The sequence below is a fragment of the Carassius auratus genome, chromosome 15, assembly GCF_003368295.1.
Source record: "Carassius auratus strain Wakin chromosome 15, ASM336829v1, whole genome shotgun sequence".
Lineage (NCBI taxonomy): Eukaryota > Metazoa > Chordata > Actinopteri > Cypriniformes > Cyprinidae > Carassius > Carassius auratus.
The window spans coordinates 17,229,156-17,248,641 of NC_039257.1; the positions used below are offsets into that span (position 1 = coordinate 17,229,156).

At 37.4% G+C, this 19,486-nt stretch overlaps 1 protein-coding gene across 1 annotated transcript in view; it reads right to left on the reverse strand.

The window, feature by feature from the left end:
• The window catches only part of LOC113115270 (1,4-alpha-glucan-branching enzyme-like), a 153,473-nt gene that overhangs the window by 85,736 nt on the left and 48,251 nt on the right, over window positions 1–19,486 (reverse strand). Inside the window, exon 7 of the mRNA XM_026282725.1 lies at window positions 17,436–17,645. Within this exon, the coding sequence (XP_026138510.1) occupies window positions 17,436–17,645 (210 nt within the window). The remainder of the gene's footprint in view (window positions 1–17,435; window positions 17,646–19,486) is intronic.

Consider the following 19,486-nt stretch of genomic DNA (forward strand, 5'->3'; position numbering starts at 1 on the left):
CCTGGTGTTTGGATGATATGTAGGCACTTGTGACTAGCCCCCTCCAGCTGAGCATCCTCAACAACTCGGAGTAATGGCCACGTTGCCATAGAAACTTTGTTAAAATGCGAGCGCGGGGGTCCTCTGGCACCATGCGAAGCACACGTGTTACAAGGTAAAGCACCTCAACCGTGTGAAGCCGAATTGAAGAGTGCGAAAGAACACCATCAACTCACCTGAGAGTTTTATAAATGCCAAGCACTCCGATTCACGCTACGGCATCCTTAATGTTATTGTCAGAAGAAGGACAATATTACACTTACGATGCAGCCGGTTCTGGCTGGAATGATTTGAGCGCTCCCTACGGAGATGGGCTAGTGCTAATCTTACATCTTAAAACTGTATTCAACGGCAGGGAGGTGCGAATGAACTCTCTTCAACCTCGATTCTTCTCTTTTAAACTTCTACAACAATGACAAGAGGCCCAGGTAGCAGAAAATGAGAAAATATGGAAATGAACCGTCTTTTGACACTCACACTGGAACTTGAAGCTATTCAGAATAACTTATGAACCTCCTCACACAAGCAAGTCGGCAGAACTGTGGAGATGTCTGATAACATTAGCGCGGTATAAGGAGCTACAGCCTTCATTTGGAGTCATTCCGTGCTTAGGCTTGATGCATTCAGCGCTGTGCTGATCTAGGCAGCAACATTCATGTATGCTAAATCAAATATATGGATACAAGTCCCCGTCGGCTAGGCGCAAATCCCCCAAAGCTTCTCCAGAACTGAGCAGTTCGCAATTGGTTCTGCATAAGGAGTGCATCAGCGCCGGGGTAGATTGGAGTTTTCCAAGCCACGGGGGAAAATGCTGATGTAGATATCCGTGACACCGTTTCATAAAGTTGCAAATGGCGAGTTTGCAACTCCGGGTTGGTTCTCCTAATACTAGGGGGCTGTGGTAATCTGATAAGCATGTGGCATGTGCGGTCACGTAGGGCTGAGGGTGATAAATAGATTATACTGTGATCAACACATGACGCCGAGGCCAAACACACAATGTGTTATCATGGGACTGAGGTAAAGCCATGACAAAGCCACACCTGCACATTAAAGCCAAAAGAATGGCTCTTATTCTTCATTGGCAAGTCCTGTCAGGAGTGCGGCGAGTATAAAGCTTTTGTCAGGTGTGTTGGTCTGTGATGGTAAAGTAGGGCTACTTGGCTTTGGGAAGCTCATGGACCACAGGGTCATTTTAGCCTCAAGGGCCACATTTAATTTTAGTAGCGATTTTGGACACACTTTATTTTAAGGTTCTCACTGTTAACTAAAATCTTAATTATGACTTAGCTTCAATAAACTCCTAATGTGTTGCTTAATAATGGTTAGTAAGGTAGTTTTTAAGTGTAGGCATCAGGTAGGATTAAGGGATCTTAAATATAGACATGCAGAATAAGCATTAATAAGTATTTAATAAACAGCCAATATGTCTGCAATATGCATGCCAGTTAAGTGAGAATCGGTCCTTAAATTAAAGTGCTATTTCAGCTTAGAGTGCGACTTTTTCCTCTAAATATTATGTCACAAAAAGGGAAATTTAAGTGAGTCAATATAATTCCTGGAATCATTTGTTTGCATTCAGACTAGAGATGGGAAGATCGAGTTCATTTTCAGAACCCCTTGTTCAGCATCTTTTCAGCTTATAACCTTAATATAATGTGCATAATTGCAAAAAAAAAAAAAAAAAAAAAAAAACACTAGCTGTTTTTTTATTTTATTATTATTATTATTGAAAAATCCATTGCAATTTAAATGTTCATAAATCAGATAATGTATTAATGATATACGATTTTAGTTTAATATATTCTTTTTTAGCATTAACCCTTTCATTTAAATAGGAGTTTAATTTTAGTATTTTTTATGAAGAACTTGTATTACATTTTTATTTCAGTTTTAATTTTAGCACTTGCACTCGTTAAAAATAATTAATGCAAAAGTTGCAAATAATAAATGTTGCCTTGTCAACTACCTAAAATGTATTTGAATTTCAGTTAACATTTATTCTATGGTATAGTTTTAGTTATAGTTACGGTACTAACTCTGATCAGACAATTCAAATCGATATCAAATCAATATCTTGACTAAACATTCAAATCTAATCATTTCAAAACGAATCTGCAGATTGAGAATTTTGCATGAGGATGAAATAATTCCCCATTCAGGGGTTCAACACTTTTTTATTTTATTTTATTGTATTTCTTTAAACCTTTTTTATGTTTTTGGCCATTCATTTACATGCCAATTGCATTTTGGGAGTCACAAACTTTTACAAGTTAAGTGAGAACTGGTCCTTAAATTAAAGTGCTACCATTGTTTTTTTATTAATAAAGCAATGAGATTAAGTGTGGTTTGTATGTTGTACAGTACGGGTTAAATTTAATACTTGGCAACATTTTTATTAATCTTGGTAAATCAATTCTACATATAATAGTAAATTTATACATTTTAAATTGCATAATTTTAATTTAATATCACTTACTGTTTCATGAATGAATATGAATTCAAAAAGAAATAATTATACAGAAATACATACTAACCTAGATAAACACTGCAAATTAGGACAAAAGTCAGAGTTCTAAAAAAAAATGATTTGTCTATTTAGTAATTTTTAAACATTTGTACAAAATGAATAGATTAATAAAATGTTATATAATATATAACAAAAATCTGGAAAATATACAAATTGTATAACAATTATGAGATAAATGAAAAGAGATATTAAATTAATGAGCAAAAAAATGTTATTTATGTATATGTCATAATAAATGGCATAATTTGATTAAACAATTTGGTGATAAAAGTGTATTATGGTGAACAAACCACAACAAATTACAATGACAACTAAAAATGAATACATCAAATGCTTGCGGTTTCATATTTGATCAATTTTAAACATGACTTGTCTACATATAATGAATGAAATATTATCAAGAATAAGCTGCTTAAATTTAGTACATTTTCATTTTGAAATAGCAATGACAATAAAAATAAGTTGCTAAAATTAGCAAAAAAAAAAAAAAAAAAAAACAATTTCAGAAATTATAATATTTCTGAAGAGCATGGGCAATCCATTGGGGCATGTACTTCTTGGGAAAATATTTACCTTATTTATGATAATGAAGCCATACAAACCCATGCATTAGATATGATACATATGACTTAGAGGGGCATCATGGTGAGAACTCCATACTGTAAACTCCAGTTGCCACAGCATTGACATCCCACAGACCACAACAATCTACTTGAGACCAGCAGTAATGCTGAGGTTATGGAGTGACTTACCGGCAACACTATGGCTACAAATTGACAAACGGGCCAGTTTTCGCCTTAACCAGATTACATACGAATTCAAGGGTGTCTGGAAGGACGCTAAAATGCTGTTGCATTCGATTATGAGTCTCCCTTCACAATTTCCCCACATCGCTACCATTTACCATGAGTGCTCAATGACAACATATACGTTGAATATCAATGAAATGACTTGCATTGGTAGTCAAGTCCTTCAACGCAAGAAAAAAGCCATGCGACATATCCTCAGAGCCAAACAGCTGATAATCTGTCTCAACACCAAATTCATCCTTGGGGAAAGAATGACAGGAAAAAGACAAGTGTGAAGATAAACATAAAATGACCTTGCAACACAGTATGCCAAATCTGTCATAAGCACTGGTTTCCAGACAGTTAAGAATTAACACTACAAGAATACTCTAAAACCGAGGATAATCTCTCAACGGGGGTAATGCTGACCTTATTTGCATTTCTTCTACCTGATATTGCTACCCAAGTCGCAGGTGTAAGGAAGATTGCAAGAAGAGGAAACGTATAAATCCCTGTATCCTCAACATTACAGTCAACCTGCATGAGAACAAATAAATTTACAACCTTGACAGGTCATTTCACACAAGGCGCAGCAGTGAAACGATGGCATCTGACAGTCTGAGAGATGGTGAACAGCAGGGCCTTGTGGGAAACGACGGTTGAGGCACCTCATTTCACGCATCTCACACGCTGTGCCTGTCCTATTGGCAAAACGGCTTCTTCGCTCATTCAATAAAAGACAAGCAGTGCAGATTAATGTTTATTGGGGAAGAGATGGATAACACCTGGATAAAGTGATGTGACAAGTGCCACCGTCGTGTCAATTTTTTGTGTGTCGCTCTGGAATTCGTCCAGAACTGTCAGAATTAGCATTCTCCATCAACATCCAGCTGTGCCTCTGGTGAAAATCTGCCATTTGTCTCAATAGAAAGTTTATTAAGTCTCATCGAGAGGCGTTGGGAGAACATGCAATGCGTCCTGATGAAGAATGAATATTCAAGGAGGGGGAACCGCTTCATGGGCATGGCACCTTATCCACGATTGTCATTGGAAGTCTTTCACAAACGCAGAGTATCATTCACCGCTATTTGCACAGAATACCAAGCGTGCCCCAAAAAGTCATTAAACCTGTGCAGATCCTCTTAGTCCAGATTTTAAAAAAAGAGCAATAACCCTCGGTGAATGTAATGCGCAATCGGAATGTGAGACCACAAAAGCGGCTAGCCTCGGGTCTGGCTCCGTTTGATGTGCAGAGGGATTCCGGTCATGACTGATGAAAAATGGATGCAAATGAGCCAATACAGCAGGAGACTGGAGGAAGGGATGGATAAGCATGGAAAGAGCCTTCTGAAGTCGCACATCTGAGACCTCTCAAGTGCCAGAGATAGGGCAGACGGCGGCAATGGCCGAGAGGAAGTGTGCCTGCCCTTCAGGAGACGGGTGGAGAAGAGCATCGTGGTGGCACAGAGTATTAATTTCCCCGCCTTCACAAGGTGTCCTTGCTGCTCTTTGAAACAGCCTATTAGAGGAGACACAGGAAGCCATGAAGTGCGGCCCAGCGGATGTCTCTGGGCTAGTTAGATCTCCACTACAAGGGCTAAGACCTCAAACACTGGCTATTCGCATTTCCCTGTAGATGCCACAGAAACACAGTGCATAACAGAGCTAAACGGAGCATGCTCCAGATGTTTCCATGAAATCGCGTATTCATGACTTCTGCATGTCAAAACAGAGCCTTTTACATGTTGAAGACAAGCAAACAGGGAACCTGGATACATCTTATTCTGTCAACCAGCATGAATTTTAATAGACTGTTCTGATAGACCAAGAAATACAAATCACAATGAAAGGACAATGTTCAGCAGTAGGGATTTGCTTTCTTGAATATGTTAAACAGATGGAAGTAACTTTGCGGTCGATTGTGAAGGACTATTCCTTTTCAGTGATGCATTTTGACTGGGACAGAGAGGCTCAAGGTCAAGTTTGTGGTCAAGAAAATCTTAAAGTGCCCTTATTAAAGATGATTATTATTTTTATTATGCCATTTTGAATACTGACTTTAATGCAGTGCGTAATGTAGCTGTATGTGAAATCAAACAACCTTAAAATGAGTTGAGTGCACAAAGTTATTATCGAAACGTCCATATGCACGATTTTCTGTCATACATACGTTTTGTAAATGAGGCTCATTGAATGTGGTAGACCAATCACAACAGTATGGGCCATCTGACCAATCAGAGCAGAGTAGGCTCATTGAAAGGAGGGGTTTAAAAAGACTAAATCTTAGAACTTTTACCTAATTGTTTGAGGATCGTCTGAAAATTTGGTGATATTAAATGCATAGTTTGAGAAAACGAAAGCATTTTTTGACCTTGCATGCTATTGTAGTAGATTCGCAATATTGGGAACCTTAAAAATCGCATAATAGTGGCTGAGCAACTGACAGCTTGTGTGAAAAAGATGGAAGAAAATTAGTTTGCGAATGATTGTGAAGGACAATTCCTCACATGACATGCCATACCACTTTTCAAGGGGGCATTCTGAATGGGACATAGAGGCTCAAGGTAAAGTTCGGAGCCAAGAGCATCTTGAAGTTATGCAAAACATAACTTATGTGATGTTATGTTAAAGTTAGGTACTGAGAGAACCTGAAATACAAGTCAAAACAAAGGGATTTTGTCTGAGCAAACAAAAACTGAAGCAACTTAGTTTGTGGTTGATTGTTAATGATGATTCCTCACATAACAAACCACGCCACTTCTCAAGTGGGCTTTTTGTCTGGAACTTGAGTTTCAAGGTCAAATTCACTGTCAAACATCTCAAAGTTATTCGACTTGTTTTCTCCCAGCCAGCCATATGTTCTCGAAAGTTCCTGCACCAAGAAAGTATTTTATTCCCATGTCATGTTGAACCAGGGGACAACAATGATTGTTTGATTCTACTAAAAAAAAAATCCCTCGTTTCAAGAAACACCAAATGCAATTTCCACCAATGTCAATGGGGCATCTGTTGCGACGTTCGCCAATGCTGGTTTCAAAATGCTTGATTGGACAATGCTGTGCCATCGCAGTCACCACAAGGAATGGGCCTTCCACGTTTCATCTTCTCAAAAGCAGGATTTAATAGAGTGCAATGCAGAGATGCATCCAAACAAATGGCAACAAGAAAAACAGACAAATGAACCGGCGATGGCACCGGTGTGTTCCTTCGGGCTTTTACAAATGACTCTTCAGATGGCTGCTGGTTGTGGCATATGTCTGCGGCCCGTCTAATGAGTCCCTCTGAAAACGGCACAAGCTCAATAAGTAATGAAACTGCAGCTTGGCTCTTATTACCGAATCTCTGCGCCATCTGACACTAACGCTGGATAATGTATTGGCGGCAGCAGCTTTTGGCATGCGCTTATTAAATGTGGGTTCAAAAAGGCATTGATAGACTCCACGGAGGCGGCCGGTCTGTCTCTTAATGTGTGATGAGATGAGCTTACAGCCGTGGAAGAAGAAGAAGAGGAGAAACTTAATTATCATGCACCGCGAAAGCACCAATCAATAGGATCGGGTTTACTGCGAGGGCCATTAGGGTCAGAGCCAGCTAGCAGCTAAAGTGCTGTACACTTTTGTAGAGCTTACGGCTGCAATGACAGTAATGATTTGGAGAACAGCACATCGAGCGGCATCCGTGAAGCTGCATACATTGTGTGTGTGAATGGAAGCCCGAACTGTTCTGAAATTGAAGGATTGTAAACATCTCTGATACTGTGACACACAAGGGCACTTTGAGCTACGGCAAATTTAAGACCCATTTTCGTCAATTGTTGTTCTTTGGTTCATTTACACACATGATGTTTTACGGTTAGCGATTCTCATTTTGATACACTCAGTCCTTCATTATCGTAACTCTCATGGGGCATGTCTGAGACGTGTTCAGCTAACATTAGAACACACACTGTTAGATGTAGACTGTCATACAAGTGCTTTGTTCGTTTGGTTTCAAATGAATGTGTACTTGATCAGGGATTCGCATGTTTCTGAGCAGTGAAATTAAAAAAATAATGTCATTACTTTCTAGGGAATTAACTTCATGTGCTTAACAGCCCCTCATAGAATTTCTGTGTTGATGCCAAAAAAAGATCACAGCTGTTACTGATTGATGATCAGAGTAGATTGTGATAAAAGATGATACAATTGCAATGGGCATTAAATAAAATCTTATAGGCTGCATAAACATGTATTCATTTGTATTTTTGTTATTAGACTTCAACAATATTAAAGCGGGATTACTTTTTTATAAGCTTGATATATCATCTTGATTTTGTTGTTTTGGTGATATTTTACTGGCAATTTTTTATTTTTTATTATTTATTTTTTTTTTAAGAACTGGACGGCCCTACAATATTGGCCTCTGATGGATTCACAAAACAAAAAAACACTAAACTGAAACAATTTTCAGAAACTCAGTTCTTTAACACTAACTTTCTTTTAGTTATTAATGAGCAAACACATTCTGTCTTTTAACTGTCAGCTTTAAAATACTTTTTTTATTATTATTGTTTGTAAAAAAATAATATTTTTTTAAATCGGCTCCTTAAATGGAGGCTTTGTCTTCCAATTATACACTGTCAACTGTAAACAGTATTCACACATAATACACACACGCTTGATGGCAAAATTTTGAGATTTGTTTAAAAAAAGCCTAGTTGAGCGTCAACTGTTTTGACAGGAAACTAATATCTTTTTTTTTTTTTTTGTGGAAACGCTTTGCTCTAATTTGTGAAGTTGGTTTTTCGGGAACAAAACCACTGGAGCTCTTTTCCATCAGGAAGAAAACATGCTCTTAATAAAACCTGTCAGAAACAAACCCAAAATGCACTTTCCACTCAGCCAGATGTCAAGTGCATCTCTTGAGATCCATTTCACCTTTGTAAGATCTTTTGCTTTGACAAATAAGGGAAAATTTCATGGTTAAGTGATCTATATGACGATTCTGTATAACCACGGAAATAAAGATGAGTCCACCATAAAACCATAAATAAGAATGTGATGTGTGCATCAAAAAGAAAATCACTCATAACTAACAAATCAAACATTAAGCATATAAAGTCCTGCATAATTCAGAGTGAAGTGAAAAATCCCAAACACTTCCAGCTCTGTGATCGAATTACATATAGTCAAAATAACTGTGCCTCTTTGTATCATCATTTAAAGTTATGCTTATTAACTACAGATTCATTTTAGAAGAGTTTCTTTATAATTAATAACTGCAATAATCACAAGCGGTAATTGGTGTTGGGAGGGTTACTTTGGAAATGTAATAGGATACAGAGTAAAGTTATGGGTGATTACTTTTCTAAATTACTAATGAATGTTTTCAACTGTTAATTATTTTCAAACATTTTAAGGCAGGCAGGGTTAACCCTCTGAAGTCTAAGGGTATTTTTGGGGCCTAGAGAAGTTTTATACGGGCCGCAGACATATGCCACAACCGGATATTTGTGATTTTTTCAGTTGCTTATAAACATCTAGATGGCTAAAGTCTAATCTCACTGTAATCAGCACATACTGGGCTATAATAATATGTGAACAGCATGTATGTACATGATTGTGTTTTTGGGAGAAAAAAAAATCTATGCGTGGTTAGTGAAAAACTAAAAAAAAAAAAAAGTTAAATCACTTGAATAAGACCATAAAACGCATACAGAGCATTGGTTCCCGGGACTTCTGAGAACTGAAGCTTGTAGCTTAGATTTTAAAACTAGGAGAAGCCATTGAATATAATAATTTTCATATGTAATGAATTACTTGTGCTTCAGAGAGAGCAGATGTAACACAATAAATGCAGTCATTGCTTTTAGAGGTGGATGCCTGCTTTTTGGGAACGCAGTCACATAAGACAGTAACTATACAGAAATACTGAATCCACAGCAAGATGGCGCCAAGCATGGGAGCCTCTGTGGAATTGTCCGCAATTGTTTTTATGTTTTTGTTAGTTTGTCCTGTCTTCAGTTATATCTCTGCAATCAGTTTCACCAGAGACAAATTGCTGGACATTCGACAGTATACACCACCCGATATTTCACCGGTTTTCGATTCAAACGCTGTTGCTCTGTGTTTCATGGAAGCCTGGCTGAACGACGCCATTCCAGACAGCGCACTCCATCTGCCCGGCTTTCCGTTTTTCAGAGCACATCGCGACACATAATCAATGGGGAAATTGTGCAGTGGAGAGGCATGCTTATACATCAATGAGAGGTTGTGTACAGATGTAACATTGTTAACCTGTTAACCAGACCCCCAATTATGGGACTCGCAGCTGAAAGTGCCCTACCTAACTTACCACACTGATTTTTTTTCTTCTTTTAATAATATAAAAATACATGAAATCAGTCCTGGAGCAATCTAGAAAAGTAATGGGTTGAAAGTCATGTCTCATGAGTTTCTATTTCAAATCTGAAGAAGATACCATAAAAATGAAATTCCTTCAACCATTTTTTCTGAGACTATGTCTAGTCCAACCCCCCCCCCCTCCCCAAATATAAAAAAATAATATTTACCAACTGTATTGAATGGTTCTACTAGCTATTTCAGTCATTTAACATACCACTGCATAGTTTTTTATTATTATTATAAAACAATAGACTTATTTGAGCACTTGAAAAATACAATAAGAATTAAGGAAGAAAAAGAAATAAGGAAAAAAAAAACATCCTGAGACTGCTAGAAATGTAGCATTTACAATGAATTCTGGTCATATAGTCAATTCATGTGCTGATGGCCAGTTATAGAGATGGTAATCATAAAGTCAGAAATCACACTCTATTCATATAGACGGCGTTCACATTGATAGCTGTGATTAAACAGTAATAGTGTGCTGATTTGCACTCAAACATATAGTTGTCATGCAGATACAGGCACATTCAACATAAAACACACTCACATATAAAAAAAAAAAATTAAAAAGAAAAAAATTAACAAAAAGGCGATTACTAAGTTCTGCCTCCATGAGATCTGTCTCCATCACGAGCCGTCACGAGAGAGCGCCAGAATTAAAATATTGGGGGATTAACATTTGGGATTAACAGCTGTGGATGTGATTATGACTCGTTATTACGATGAATCTGGTATGTACTGCGTTTTGATTCTTCTTGGTTTGATGTGTACTGCTTACACACATTTATTAAATACATTCTTTATAAGCTTTCCATTGAAAAACAGTGATCTGTCGTCGGTGTATGAGGCTTAGATCTTTATAAGGATATAGTTTGTCAAGATTAAATTTGTCCTGTTTCATTTAATCTATTCGTAAACATTGACATTTAATCTATCCGTAAACTCAGTGCAAACAATGAGAGTTCAGTGCACCCGCATCTGGGTGTGGCTTAACAGGTTGAAGAAGATGTGCTGTTCAGATCTAGAAGTGCTCTTCATTAACTGTAAGCCTTTCTACTCTCAGCGGGTGTTTCACACGTTCATTCTGGTTTGTGTTTACATTTGTCCGCAAGCGCACATGAGCTCAGCTATACAAACACTCGCTGATCAGATCACAGACACAGAACAACAACACCCAGACTCTGTTTTTATCATTCTTAGGGACATTAATAATGCAAATCTTTCCAGTGAACTGCCAAAATACAGACAGCATGTTACATGTCCCACCAGAGACCAGTTACATCACAATAAAGAATGTATATCCCTCAGCTTTGGGCTACTCTGATCACTGTTGGTTCATATTATACCGACCTACAGGCAGAAACTGGAATCAGCTAATCCTGTATTAAGGACTGTAAAAAAAAAAAAAAAGGACTAATGAAGCAGAGCAGGATTTACAAGATTGTTTTGACCACATTTACTGAAGTGTTTTTGAAGCTGCTGCCACTGATCTGGATGAGCTCAGAGAGACGGTAACATCATATATCATTTTATGTGAAGCTATATGCATTCCTAACAGGGCTTATTTAACTTACAACAATGACAAACCATGGTTCACTGCAAAACTCAGACAGCTCCGTCAGGCCAAAAAAGATGTGTAAAGGAAGGGGGATAAAGTCCTGTATAAACAGGCTAAATACACACTGGAAAATGAGATTTGAGTGGCAAAACGGAATTATGCTGAAATACTAAGGACTCTGTTCACTTCCAGAGACTCAGCATCAGTGTGGAAAGGTCTGAAGGAGATCACCAACTACAACACCATCCCCAGCAATGTGGAGAAGCAACAACTGGCAGACGATCTGAATGAGTTTTACTGCACGTTTTAAAAAACCACCAACACCCACCCTGAACACCACCTCCACAAAACCATTCACACCTCATGCAACCCCCTCTCAAAAGAGTGAAGGTGAGGTGTGCCAGGTCTTCAGGAAGCAGAAAAGAGAAAAAGCACCAGGCCCAGACGGTGTTACCCCAGCCTGTCTGATTAAAATTAGAACAGATTCATTCAGCTATGAATATTATGATTTAAACTGTATGCGCTAAAGCATATTGTGAACAGCCTGAATGGCGGCATTTATGTGAACATAAATTTTAACGCCTGATTTTATAACAATAACCGATTTCAAATTTTTATAAAAAAAAAATAATAATTTGCATGTCCACAAGCTCGGGAGGAAGACGGGAGCGCAAACTGTTCACAATTAGTCCGGCCGCAGAGAACACCCTTTCTGCTGTTGCAGCGATTATAATAGTTTAGTTTTGGTTGTTAATGGCAAAGTGGTCATATTTCGTTTCGATTCTTTATCAATTTAATTTGGAAATATGATTTATATAAACTTGATAAATTCAAGTTTGTTTGTTTTTCAAATAGCCTACATCGCGGGCAGCGCAAGACAGTGAGTTGAGAATTTTTGATCAGTTTATCCTTCTCAAATAAATAAATAAATAAGATTAGCGTCATAAGATTTTAGGAATGAAGTAAAAATTATGATAATAAAATTATGCTACATTGCCTGAAGTAAAAGTGAATAGATTACACCTGTATACTATAAAAAATTAGCTATGTGGCACCTGTCATTCTTCACATTTAACACGAAAAACAGAAATAAGCTTACTGAGAATTTTATAAACAATTTTTTTTCGCGTTTTTATTAAATTGTTCTGTTTTTTTTTTTGTTTTGTTTTTTTACATGCACTCAAATATTTATTTTTATTTATTTATTTTGTGCTGAAAATATTAATCAGGAAAATATAATTGAATCACATGCTGTTATTGTTTGTATTTTATCTTAAAATTGACAGAAGGCTGAGGCTTTGTGTTGTAATAAAAAAGTAACAAAGCCCAAAGCTTATTGCGATTAAAGGGTTACATATTATTTCCAAACATTTATACCATAATTAAAAGCTTGTGAATAGTCCTGGAATAGTCACATAACTTTACTTACTTCAGAAAAATCAACATAAGAGTAAAAAAAATTGTATATATGGGCGGTAAATGTTTATGGTTATCAACCAGTGGAATATTATATTTTATTATTTTGACAAATAACAAATAATTTTAATGCAGCTAGCTTGTAATCACGACTTAATACGTGGGAAACAGGAAGTTTCTCGCTCAGCACAGTTGAGTGCATCGTTTTGTTAACTTTAACTTTGTGGTTTATTATTCTGAGTCGTTAGGGATGCGCAGAAACAGAAGACCCTCTCACAACATATTGCTTTATAAATCCATTACGTTTGCCGATCAGAAATTTTCATGTAATCATGCTGGACGTATCAGTAGTTCCTGCTCCGGCAAGGTTATTGCTCACACTGCATATGTACCACAGCCTAATTAAACTGAACCGCGCTCTGGCCCACCTCTTCACACCAACCGCGTCCGAGAGCGGCACGGAGCAATCACTTTAGTCAACCCAACTGGGCTTTGGGTATCAGACGTGCTCGGGCACAGTTCACATCCTTAAAAAATAATCGCACAGTCTAATCGATATTCTGTAATTAAATCGACTAATCAAATATTTGAAAATCATGACCCATCCCTACTAGTTACACCCCAAAACTGTTCATAAAATAAACAGCTGCTTTCTTTCTAGTCTATACTTACTCTACAGTACATTACTTACTGTCCAATATTCTCCAAAAGATGAATCTTAAAACAGCAGATGTGTGAACAACACAGTTTTAATTGTATATTAATGCAAGAGAGTTCCATAACTTGGAAACAGAATATTTCAGTTAGGTTATTGAATTCCATTACAAGGCAGAATAATTATTTATTGCGTTTATTAATAAGTCACAATGATTCAAATTCAAAATATTTCACAAACAAGAAGACTGTGAGAAAAATATCTGATCAGTTTTTAAACGGCCAGTATTTCTTATTCCGAGCACATCATTTCAAATAGAACAGTGTGGCAATTATTGCATTTTGAACGTGATTAGTTGAATTTTAGATAGCATATTTAACATGCAAGACTTCAGAGACAAAGGGAGTGAACAATGAGGAAGGACATACTGATGGAGAATTCACACTGCGCTTTGGCAGAAAGGTTTCATATACAACATTGAAGTAATTGCTGTCAGCCCAAGACGGTGCAATGGGAATACTGCCAGAGGCAAATAGAGTACAGTAGGTGTTCCAATTTAAAGACTCACTCAGTATGGGTTCGAGTGGGGGAATAGGAAAATTAACATACTAGCTGGCATATGGTTGTGATGAATACCTAATGGCTACAGAAATGCAGTGCATTTTTAGCTATAATGATGAGAAAATGACCAGGTCAAACATAAGTTCCAACTATTTGCCTTAATTTGGCAATGACATGTTATTGGAATTAAAAGGGATGGTTCACCCTAAAATGCAAAGTCTTCAATTACTTACTCTTATGTCATTTTAAGCAGTGGAAAGTTCTGCTTTGGAAGAAAGTCTAGCAAGTTTGGAGCGACATGAGGGTGAGTAAATAATGACAGAGCTGTTCCTCCAACTTGGTCTACTGTGGGTTCTGCTTTTCTAAGCCTCTTAGCGCTTTTGCATTGTCTCTTTGTTTTCAGAGATGAATTAGTCTAAATAGGCAAATACTGCAATGATTATTCATAAACAGAAAGCATCTTTAAAAGCTTTAAGAATTTTACATGAATATTCCGTTGTGTGAGATAAGGACATGTTAATGCTTGATTATGGGCAAACAAAAGTGCTGATGAGGTGAACTAATTATGGAAGCATAATTCCATCCCACATTATTAATTACCGAGATATGACCTGGGCACACAATTCAAGAACAGACACAAACACACACACACACACACACACACACACACACACACACTTATAAACTTCCATAGTTCCAGAACAGTAAACTTGAGTGGTTGAAATTAGACATTAGAGCAAAGAAACATTAAGGATATGCAGCATATTACAAATAAATACTGCTGTCGATTTAATGTAATTCTATCATATAAGTGCTTTGAAACACGCAGAGGAAAGAACAAGGATATTAAAAGATTTTTAAAGGTGGCATTCAAGGTGCTCAGGAAAACATTGAGTGGCATTCAATGACAAAATGAGATGTGCCTCAATGGCTACGTTTAAATGCACCCAAATAATCTGTTTGTAATCTGATAATTGACTCAATCGGATTGAAAAGCCTTCATGTAAACACCTTAAACAATCTGATTGAGCTTGATCGGAATGACATTTCGATCAGATTGAAGGGGGTGGTTTATTCCTCTTCTAATATGATTGAGAGTGCATGTGATCACTCGATTGGATTATTTTGAGCGTGGGGAGGGGCTTTTTTTTCCGTGATAAATTTGAGCAGCACAGCACAGCGGTTAAGGACTATATGTATATTTATCCATAAATGGATAAAAATAAATTCTACTGTTAAAAACAACCATGTAGGAGATTATGTGCAAACACAGTGCGAAACCAGTGCTCAATTTGTAAATTGCGAGGTCCCGGAACAAAGCGGGGTTACGGATCCGGCATGTGATTACAGGAGGAAGAGGTAACAGAGCATTCGTGCAATCACACTGCTGAACCAGTTTAAATGATTTTAAGAGCGTGTACCAGTTGCATTTAGTCTGTAAGGACATGAATAACATGTAAATGCCATGCGATTTTAAAACAACAATTTCCAGGACTAAAGTATTTTGGCTAGATGGCAAAAAACGTACTTCTCCAGTCGTCAAACACACACTGACAATAGCCTTTACATACATAATGTTTGAGTAAAGAAAATGCTGTACTAATTCAAACAGTTATTTGTTTACCCTTGCTTTGCGGATAAGCGGAGATCTGTCTACTTCAGGGTGTGCGCGTCAATCTGAGTGAAGGAGTGTGAAGTGCCGAGGTTTCGCGAGAGATTGAGGATCCAATGGCTTTACGAAGTTTTACAAGCTCCTTTAAATACTTATCATTGGTTAAATATTTCTAAGACCCTGTGATTTAAAATAATAATAACAAATTATTAAAGAGATATTAATTTTGGATAATTTGTCAGGGCACATATCTGGCTATTCTCTGTCTGCCATACGGAAACGCCGCCCCTGGAGGAGGGGGATCCACCAAAATGAGGTGCCAGATTGGATTTCGGAGGTTCCGGATTCGGATCCGGCTTGTTCCAGCACATTAAGCCCTGTGCGAAACTCTATATTTGTGCAGTGTGCGCATGCAAAAAAAAATAAAAAAATAATTCAGATTTGAAGCTTGTAAAATAAAAATGCAATAACACCATCACTTTATTTAACGTTCATGTAAACACTACAGATACTATCAGATTCATCAATCTGAATGAATTCAGTCCAATTGAACAAAAAGATGTGCATGTTAATGCAGCCACTGTGTACAAACACTGAAAGTTAAAGACGTTTTCAGTGATTCACACAATAATAATGACTTGAATGGGTATTTCACCACTGGAAAAAAGGGGCTTACAAATAAAACCTGGCTGCCTACGCTGTTGAGAGGAACAAAAAAATATGGAGAGCAAAACAACGGAAAACCTAAAAAGTATGTGTTTGTACCCTCCATAAAAAAAAATTACAAATGGTGTTTTGAGTGAACTAGAGAAGAAAAACTAATTGTGAAATAATCAGCCATTCTGACAGTTAATTTGTTGCTAATCTAAGCTAACTGCGTTATTATAGTAAACATGAAAATACAAAGCAAACTTAAAAAAAAATTATAATATACGGTACAAAAATTATAATGAATTTCTCCAGTATTGTCCACCAAATTTGATCTATTTCCATTAAGCTTGTCGCTATTCAAATATGATTTATTTTTACACAAATTTTGCAAATATGTATACTGTACTCCACTGTCCACCAACGGTTAATCTTTTTTTTTTTTATTTCCTTTTTTCTCCAAGCTTGTCACCATTCTAACACTATTATTTTTTAAAGGACTATACAAATATTTCTAACAAATTTTCCTTCACATTTCCAGGTTTCTCGGCAGGCTGAAGTCGTCCTAGTTGGATAAACATCTATAGTGTTGAATGGGAAACTACATCAAATATATGTCTGGAGGAACCATTTGCTCAAATAACAAAAAAACTCCACGATCGATAACAGAAATCGATAACGGCAGTTTACCTTTAATCCTACAAACAATGCAAAAAACACATCCTCACAGCAGAGTAAATTATTATTATTATTATTTTTTGCAATCTGATGCAAAGGTAATACGGAAAAAAAAAATATGAATGCACATATAATATTAAAAAATTGTCCATCCAATGTATGCTTTAGAACTTATTAATGAGTTATTCATTTGTTTAATTATTTGCTTGCAGAGACAAATCTACCATTAATACTTTTCTATTTCTTGTTAAGTATAAGTTAAAGCTAAATTTCAACTGTAGGTTTGAAGGGAGATCTTCAGCCCTGTAGAACAATTTGGCAAAAAAAAAAAACTAGGTATCTTCGAAGGCAGCATAATTACTGGAACAGTCTTCCAGTCGAAAGCGTGTCTATGCTGCTTCTGTAGGCAGCTCACTAGGATTTGGAACGCAGCCTAGATTTTAGAAGGGCCCCTGTGTTGTGTTACACAATGCTGTGTTACAAAGGTGTTGTATGATGAGAGAGCCGTGTAACTTAGGTGAAGCGTTGGGTGTTTGAAATGTGAAAAACAAACTTGAGTCTCACCCAGAGTAGTTGAAGAGTCTGCTGTCCCAGAGGCTGTGTTCTCCACGGGCCCCGCTGTGGAAGAAACAGGAGTCAGAGCCGTCAAATCTGTTCAGCCCGTCCTCTGTGTTTTTGGATGCGTGGCTGTGCACCACATCGAGCAGGACGATGATACCCAGAGAGTGAGCCACGTCAATCAGCTCCTTGAGTTCCTCTGGGGTGCCGTAACGACTGGAGAGGAGAACAGATGAAGACAGATATCAGAGCAGTCTGGGCAGAGGTTGTCTGGCAAGCTCTTCGTCTTGGGTTAAGCTTGAAACTAGCAGCAGTCTGATTGTTAAAGGGGGGGTGAAATGCTCGTTTTCACTCAATATCCTGTTAATCTTGAGTAGCTATAGAGTAGTACTGCATCCTTCATAACTCCAAAAAGTCTTTAGTTTTATTATATTCATAAGAGAAAGATAGTCTGTACCGATTTTTCCCGGAAAAACACGAGCGTCTGGAGGCGTGACGTATGGGCGGAGCTACAGAATCACCAGCGCGAGTAGGCTTTTGCGTTGAGAGCATGTGGAAGCTGTGACATTACCGTGAGGAAAAAACCATCATCCAAAACAAACCATGACTAACAGTCAGATTCAGCCGTTTATTTATGATCCAGAATCAGATCCCGAGGCTGAAACTGAACGAGAGCAGCAGCAGCAACGACTCGCTCCGAGCGGGGCTCGAACCCGAGTCTCTGATGGGAGGCGGACGCACTAACAAGGAGGCAGAGATATTTGAAGCAGTTTTACTCACCGCAAGCGGTTCCAACACACGATCGTAACCCTTTTTCATTGGGATTGCATCATCCTTAAGAAATAAACGATACGCAAATCCGTCGTCAAACTGGGCCTTGTTTGTAAAACAAGCATCTTCGAAATGCAGGGAACAAACACAAACACTTGCACAACTCCGTTGATGCTCTGTAAAAATAAACTCCATCCACTGGTCCCTTAATGCTGTTTTTCTTTGGTTATCTGTGCAGGGTTGTCTTGCCCTGGCAACCAAAAACACACTTCTTTTGTGACATTTTGTGACGCTCTCGCTCTGATCAGTGAACGTCTGTTGTGCTCTCAGTGCTCTGCTATACGGGAGCGCGCGCTCTTCCGGCAGAAGTGCCTTAGGACACATATAAGGAAATTCCGCTCCATCTAACGTCACACAGAGCCATACTCGAAAAAAACTTTCCGAAACTTGTGACAAACCGGAAGGAGTATTTTGGGAACAAAAATACTCCTTCAAACGTACAACTTAATTTTTTAAACTTTGTCCATGTTTAGCATGGGAATCCAACTCTTTAACAGTGTAAAAACTCAGTATGCATGTATGTATGCATATTATTTCAAATGTATAGAGATATCTTTCTAAGTTTATCGCAAAATGCACTGATTTCGGAATCCAGAACATCATCTTGCTGCAATATGAGCTAAAGAAAATGTAATTGTGTAACATTGCTGGAATCGGCTTCACAGTTAGAGCTAATGATGCCTGACGATTGCAAACTGTGATTAAAAAGGTTTTGTTCACGTTACGAACAGTGTAAGATAAATACACATAAAACTTAGAAGCCATTTGTTCTGAACTTAAGTTAAGAATAAACATAAAATGGATAATAAAATAGGCTCCATTTTTTTTCCATTCCATCTCCAATCCAATTTTGATCTCTCCAACACAAATCTTTAATGTTTCTTTTGTTCGATCTGTATAAAGGCAGAAAGACTACATAAATGAATAAAGAGAAAATATAGGCCTATTTGATTTCTTTTATAGCTTTGAAAGCTTTAAAAAAAGACATAAAAACATTTTAAAAGTCATGAATAATTATATAAATTTTTTAAATAATTTCAAATATATTTCTTAAAAAACTTCGGTCTTTAGCCCACATAATATAATAAAAAATATTTACAAAACATCAGCAATTATAGTGGCGCAGTGCCCATTCTTCATGGATCGTCCTCTTGGGATTCAAACCTACAACCTTCTGGATACCATCCCAGTTCTGCCACATTACGTATGTGTGCATGTGTCCATCT